The 7576-nt window shown below is 34.8% G+C and overlaps 1 protein-coding gene across 1 annotated transcript; it reads right to left on the minus strand.

The window, feature by feature from the left end:
* Positions 1-488: 488 nt before the first annotated feature.
* Positions 489-5883, minus strand: LOC113111059 (tctex1 domain-containing protein 4-like). Its single transcript, XM_026275491.1, has 3 exons — positions 5343-5883; positions 5102-5210; positions 489-1199 (listed from the first exon to the last, which is right to left on the minus strand). Exon 3 carries the CDS (start codon positions 1186-1188, stop codon positions 508-510), a length of 681 nt encoding a protein of 226 aa, XP_026131276.1. The 5' UTR covers positions 1189-1199; positions 5102-5210; positions 5343-5883; the 3' UTR covers positions 489-507.
* Between the last annotated feature and the right edge of the window lie 1693 nt (positions 5884-7576).

A 7576-nucleotide genomic window follows, 5' to 3' on the forward strand; every position in this document is an offset into this window, starting at 1 on the left:
GAGTTTATTCTCTTTTCAGATGTATTACGTTTACTCCGCAAGAAATTAAATTGGGCATAAGAAAACTTACTGACACACACACACACATACTATATATATATATATATATATATATATATATATATATATTTAAAAGGCAGAAAATAAAACATGTTATTGCTTATGTCTTATCTTCTTGTATACAATTTTCTTTATATACAATTAGTGTATATAAAATTAAAATTTAGATAATACATGATTCTGAAGTAATGTTTGCTAGAAAATCAGCTTTGCCATTATAGCATTAATTATTATTATTTTTAAATGTATTAAAATGGAAAAACTTGGATATACAATGAGAAAATCAATTCAGAAAAAAACAAAATTGTACTGACCCTTTCTGTCTATTAAAAAAAATCTTTCTTTACAATTTGTTATTTTGCTTATACTACTGTTTATATATATATATATATATATATGTGTGTGTGTGTGTGATTGTGGTATATAATATGTTTGTTGATTTAGCCTTCATTCAAAGTACATACCGTGTACTAAAGCCACAGCAAACAATGAGTGATTTTGGAAAACAACAGATGTGTAGTTGTCAGTACTGAGGTTCATCAGGCTACGGCTGGCCACCCTTATACCTTGTTTACCGCTCTGTCCGACCACCACCTGGCACACAAGTTTATATCGTGGTGGACTGACATCTTTTAGCTCACTGAGAACTAGATCTGCTAACATCAGACAAAGCTGGCTACAACTATCAGGACTGTAACACACACCTTCCAAATAACTATCCAAAGTGGCCTGTAAGATCTGCTTGGTCCTGGTAGCACTGAAATGGCACCCTGGTTCTGGTCCCGTTCTACAGGTGTTCTCCACATAAACCTCCTGGATGGGTTGTTGGAGGTACAGTCCAGAGAAGCTCACTCTTCCTCCCTGGTGCCAGCCTGCGAATGAGAACCGCTTGCCCATGGAGACGTGAGAATTGCTGACGTTGGCACTCAAGAACGACAACTCAGAAGAAGGAACCGTCATGCCCCTGAGGAAAAGGGGTCTGTGGTGGGGCTGATCTTTGGAGCTTCGGCGAGTGGAGATAGAGCCCAGACGTCGCTTTGGAGGCCCTGAAGCACCTGGTTCTGTGGCCATGGAGCGATTGAACTGAGCTAAAGTCTCCTGAGACAGTGGTAGAGGCTGATTGGCCATGATGAAGAAATCTGTGAGGACACAGTCCACATTGTATTGATTAATATAGCCTTGTTCAAAACGTGATTTTAATTATTTCTTCACTGTACATTTCACAATGTATATATCAAATTATATATAGACATTCACCTTATTTATAGAAAAAAAAGAGAATTTTCAAGGAATACTTCACCCAAAAAATTAAATTTGCTGGAAATGTTCTAAGCCTCAGGTCATCTAAAAAAATACAGTAGATTTATTTCTTCTTCTTCTTCTGATTAATTGTGGGACTTGATGTTTCTTATCAGCGGTTTGAGCCCTCATTCTGACTCAGATTAAAGAAGAAACATACTACACTACAGTACATCTGGATAGGCTCATTTTCAGCAAATTTGGAATGCAGTCCAACAAACATTTAGACTAGTTTTTTGTTTGTTTTCAATGGGTGATTCTAGGTGGTTACAGCTTTGCAAGTATAGATATTTATCATTACCAACAATAAAACCTTTTGTCAGACCTGGTACAATAAATGTTTTGGGGCTGAAGATCAGTGCTAAAACGTCTTTGCTCCCAGCCTGAGCAACTATCATTGCACCAAGCCTAACATTTTAATGCCAATATTATTGTGCATTGTGCCAAAAAAAACAATATTTCTTTGTTAAAAAAAAAAAAAAAATCTAAATAAAAATTCTAAGAATTTTGCAAGGGACAAAGACAAATTCTGCTTCTTCTCTGAAAATGTATAAGGCATTTTAATTGAAAGTTATATTCCACATCACTCATCACAATTTAACAGTGATGAAAAAGGATACATTTATTAACTTTTTCTTCAGTGAAAAACACTAATTAGATTTTTTCACACTAAAGTAAACAGTAAGACTCAATTATTCTAGTATTCTATTCATTATATCTGTAGTAAGTCATTCAGGCACAAATTACATAATTTCCAATGGGAATTCCCAACATTGTATTTGGTGAAAAAGATGTGAAATTACAGGATGGTCAACTCTGTAAAATAGATCATGTGGGTTCAGTGGTTAAATTAGTACACAAACAGGTTTGAGACAAAGGGCCTTTCCCAGTAACACAAACTGAAATTTTACTATTGTTTCCTCAATGACACAGGTTTCTGAATTAGATAGTTTCCTTGACCCAAAGACATTTATATTGATTTCATTTAAAAGTTAATTGAGATTTATTAGTTATAGGCCACTGCAAAAGAATCTGGCCCTCATAAATCCACGGTTATGGAGTGTGGTACTCAGTGTTACTTATAAAGGGTGTCTGACCATCAGGGGAAAACAACCAGCAACATTGTCCCAGGCCTTGGGACTAGAGGGAGCCTACTAAATCAATGCGTGAGTGTATGGGGCCTGGGGTCCAGTATTAGAATTTTGTCCCTGTCCAGTGAATTTAGCTCTGTGTCTCACAAAATCATTTCAAAAGGTGACGGCATTAGTGGGCCATAAAAAGGTCAGGTCAGAGTAAGGGATTGTGAGAGTGACATGACAAATCCAATATAAAAAAACAATAGTGTGTCAGTTTAAAACAAAATAAAAGACAGTATACAAAACAAAACCTTATGGACAAATGAAAATTAACACTCGTTTTAAAAAGGGTCTAAAATAAAAGAAGCAGATCTAACCTCTTAAGGCCCAAGAAAAAAGTTTAAGGGAAAAAGTTCGTTTTTTTCCATATCTTTACATTAGAGCATTAAAAATAATGTAAATAAAAATAAAAATAAAAAAGATATTTCATTCATAAGTTAAGACATGAATGAACATGTATAAGAAAAAACAACAGATCTTTTTTAAATCAACAATACATTTTTAGTTTTTATGATTTTTTTAAATGTAAGACCAAGGTTTTTGACACATTACAAGAGATGGAGCCAAGGTGATTGACAATTTCATAGGTCAGAACTGATGGGCCATATACAGTTATTTCGGTTTTGTCATTGTTTAGCTATGAAATAATCATGTCCATCTAGCATTTTTTGTTATGCAGACAATCAAACAAACTGGACACAGAACAACTGTTATATTTAACAGGAAGATAAAGCTGAGTGTCATAAGCATAGAAATGAAAAGATAAGTTGTCTCTGAATAATATGATATAATTCTAAAGAAGGGGACCCAAAATAGAATCCTGTGGAATACCGTAAGAGCACTTATCTTGTGCTCTTATCGTGAGCACAAGAAAAGAAGCATTCCCCTACATTAACAGAAATGGAAATCTCCTTGAGGAAAGAGGCAAACCAGTCCAGCACAGACCCTAAAACCCAGTTACATGATTGAATCTTTGTAAAAGGATTTTATGATCTGCTGTGTCAAAAAGCTGCACTTAAATTAAGCAGGATCAAAATACAGCAAGAACCAGAGTCGAGAATGAGTAAAATGTCATTGGTAACCTTCACCAACACAGATTCAGTACTATATCATTGCCTGAAACCAGACAGAAAAAAAAACAACAACCATCAAAATGCTTAAGTAAGATTAAATTTGAGAGTAGACAACTTTTTCCAAGACCTTTGAAATGGGTCTATAATTATTCATGACATGCTGATCAAGATGATGCTTTTTCAACTTTTTACTATAGCATGTTTAAAAGTGGCTGGCACCACCCCATTGACTCAAAACTGGAAAAGCCTCTTTAAAAAATATGTGAGGGCATAACATCACAAGGGCAGGAAGACTGAAAAAAGACCTGTAAGATGTTAGCTGATAATTGATCAATGCATTTTATGAATCTGATTTGCTGAGGTTTTGATTCTTATATTTTTTTATCAATAGGATATGAATTTCAATTTGAGTGGTTTATTGGGCCAGACTCACAAGAATGGTTTTCGAGCCACAGACCTAGATTCAGTCCAGACCTAGATTAAGTAACTGTAACCTTTAAAAACGGATTTTAACCTGGGCACCTGGTTTCATCTATTTCTTGGAAGCCAACCAGAAGAGCTTCTTTAAGAGAATAAGGTTCTTTTCATTGTACGAAACTTTTCTCAACACCGTCAGGGAAGTTCCCACCTGTTTGTGCAGTGAGTTGCTGTTAAATTACTCAGATTTAGTCAACAATATTCCACAGCTCAAGTTCAGTTCACCACTCTTCTGCCTCTCCCCAGTCTTTGCTTCCACAACACTCTTGAGAGATATTAATCTTTGTGCCAAAACCTTTACCATAGTTTACGACTCTACGCACATGTAGAATAGAAACAACAAGGAAATAGTACAGGTATGGGTAGGATAGAGAGCCTTTCACCACTGAGTTACTAGAAAAGAACAGCAAGCGATCGTGTATCCTCATTCAGATAAAATGGTTAAACTTTATTTTACAGTACGTGCACTTACATGTACTTACACAGTGTACTTAAAGTGTACCTACCTAAGAAAATACTGTCATATAACGTTACTACTTGGGGTAGGGTTAGGTTTATGGGTAGGTTCAGGGTAAGTACCTAGTTTTTGTAATTACTATAATAAGTACATAGTGTGTACATGAGTAACAGGACTGTAAATTAAAGTGCTATTGATAAAATCATTTAATGAGCACATCCTTACCGTCAACCTCCACACCATTAGCAGCAAAAATATACAAGCTAAAATGCCCCCTGAGTCAAAAGCTTTACATATGCTTCAAAAATCTTCCTATATATATATACTAGATAGAGATGGATAGACAGACAGAGACAGATAACAGATAGATAGATTTAAACTTTAAAAATAGCTGTCAAATACGTTTTGAATAGGTTAGAATAACAGCTCTGCATCATTGGGATCTCTAAAACTCAAAACACAAAAGCAGTAAAGTCAATCAAAATAAGCCAAGAGTGTTAACATGACTTTCAAAACCATCTTTAAAAATCACCAACATTTTTGTTTAGTATGTAGAACTTGGGATCGACATGACAATGGGTTACCCCAAATTTCCTTACCTGTTTAGAAGCTCAATTAAATCTGAATACTGTTGTATTCCAGTGAGGGTCTCTCTTCTCAACTAATGCTGTCAGTAAGTGGTCCACGCTCACTGTTGCGAGTGCTTCTCTAAGTAAAGAGCAGCCCCGTAAATTATTATCAAAATGGGCTACATGGGAAAACACACTAAATAATGCCCCACAAGCCAGGCAATCATTCACACAGAGCATTGAACAACCTGGATATCTGCCACCAACTTACTTGTAGTCATGGAAAGCCTTTTATTTTAGTCTTCCACAGCAGCCTGATTAGCTTATCAACAATTATGGCCGATCTCCAGTGCAGTCATGGTTATTCAAATTTATTTGACCAGTAGCATCATTTTTTTGTTTAGCAAATGTTTTGCTGTATGGTCATTTTTGTATTTCCAACAGTGCTGTAGAGCTTCATTGCACAGGGCCTTAGTGTATCACGCTGATCTCTTGAATTTGAGAGAGAAAAGGTTCTGATCTCTGGTTGCCAGTGGGCGGTATCAGGCAGAGCCATCTGTTTCCACTGCAATCAAGAGGAAAAGGAGGGCTGAAGTCACTTCCAAACAAAAGCAGCTCATGAAACGCACCTCTGCGCAGAATCTCTGACTCACTAAACCAATCTTAGCAAAGTCAGGAGGCTGTTTGACCAAAAACAACTCTATAAGCCATGTGAGAGTTATCTCAAAGAAAATCACTGACAAATAATTTACATCTAATGGAAAGTGTTGTTGTTCATAATCATGATAACCTTTCCACCCCAAACTCTTCTCTTCTCCATATTGATTTTAGCCATGCAAAACACAAGGATATTTGTGAGGAAGTTGGAAATAAATGACAGGTGCTCAAAGGTCAACAAGTTCCAGCATGTCTGGACATGTCTGCAGAAGTATCAATACACTAGAGGAGTTTAAAAAGTGCTGATAAGCCAAAAACACAAACAGTGGAGGCAGTTGAAAAGGCAAGACCTTTGAGAGGGGAAAACCAATTGTGTTTTCATACAGACAAAGAACTCAAAGAAATTTTTCCATAAATCAACTGGAAGATTGTTGCCGTACAGAAACGAAACTTTTACTTTTCAGAAGAAGAAAAAGTAATGTTTGCCACAAAATGCTTGCCAAGGATTGACAGTGTTTTGGGAGGTTAGGTGTTGCTATGTAGTCGTTTTGGGTGGTTGTTAGGTTGGAGTGCCAATCTAAAACTATTAAAAAGTATTTTTTTGTTAACTAAAAAAAAAAAAAACTTTAAATAAAATCAAATGCAAATATTAGATTAAAAACTTAAAAGTTTTCCTTTTGCAACTAATTGAATTAAAATAGGTTTAGGTTCAAGTCAAACTGAAATTAAAAAAATACATATTTGAAAACATGACAAAATTATTAAAATAAAAACTATTTAAAAAAATTATATAAAATAAACGTTTTTTTATATATATATATATATATAAATACTAAAATAGTATGCTGTATGAATATAAAAAAAGTGCCTCTACGTCTCTTAACATCATTTAAATATGAGATTTTTGACCATTTTATGTGTCATATCCACTGGAGAAGATGTTGCATTGAAGTTTAATATTTAGGATTAGGGGTCAACGTGTGATTTTGATGCACACAGAGTTAGTGGCACACACTGATACAACAAGCACCAAGGTTAACTTTTTATCTGTATTCAGTGGGCCGGAGGGCTCTAGTGTTACACAATTTAAATACTACACACTTCAGGTCTAATGATGTCACCCAACTGAAACATTTTTGAAACACAAAATATCTCATTAAAATAAAAATCATCATGTACATTTGGAATGACATGAACAACAGAATTTTCATTCACAAATCAACAATCCTAAAAAGAAAAAGCCACAGTAGAGATCTACTTGAAGTATTGATCATTTCTGATAGAGGTAACACCCATCTACAAGTCAAAACATTTTTATGAGGGAGATTTTTTAAGTGGATAGATGTGTCAATTCAAAACAGCTTAACAGATTCTGATCTCCACTATGAAATATAAGATGGTACTGCCTTTTAAGGATATTTAATCCATAGTTTAAAAAAAGAGGCATGTTCAGACTCTAACTGATATTTTGAACTGTTATCATTTCAAAGCATTCTGTTTCTCTGCATTATTCATTGAGACCTACACTGATGCATATTTCATTGACTTTAATCATGGTGTCAGATTAACATCTTTTCTGAATCACAAATAAATGTACGATCTTTCATAAACAGAACATGTGGGTGTGCTTAGTGAGGCACGCAGATGACATGATGAAGAGACAGGGTTTAGTCTGTTTCTTTTTTTTAAGAAATCAATACTTTTTATTTAAGATCAGTGACAGTCAAGACCTTGACAATATTAAAATAAATCTATTTCAAATAGTTGCGCCTTTGAACTTTCTATTTATCAAAGAATCCAGAAAATACTATTTTCAACATTGATATTTAATGAGAAATGTTTCTTGAG

The sequence above is a fragment of the Carassius auratus genome, chromosome 2, assembly GCF_003368295.1.
Source record: "Carassius auratus strain Wakin chromosome 2, ASM336829v1, whole genome shotgun sequence".
Classification (NCBI taxonomy): domain Eukaryota; kingdom Metazoa; phylum Chordata; class Actinopteri; order Cypriniformes; family Cyprinidae; genus Carassius; species Carassius auratus.

Bases quoted from the DNA above. Each gene is read 5' to 3' on its own strand.
- LOC113111059 (XM_026275491.1), bottom strand. From the start codon at position 1,188: ATGGCCAATCAGCCTCTACCACTGTCTCAGGAGACTTTAGCTCAGTTC.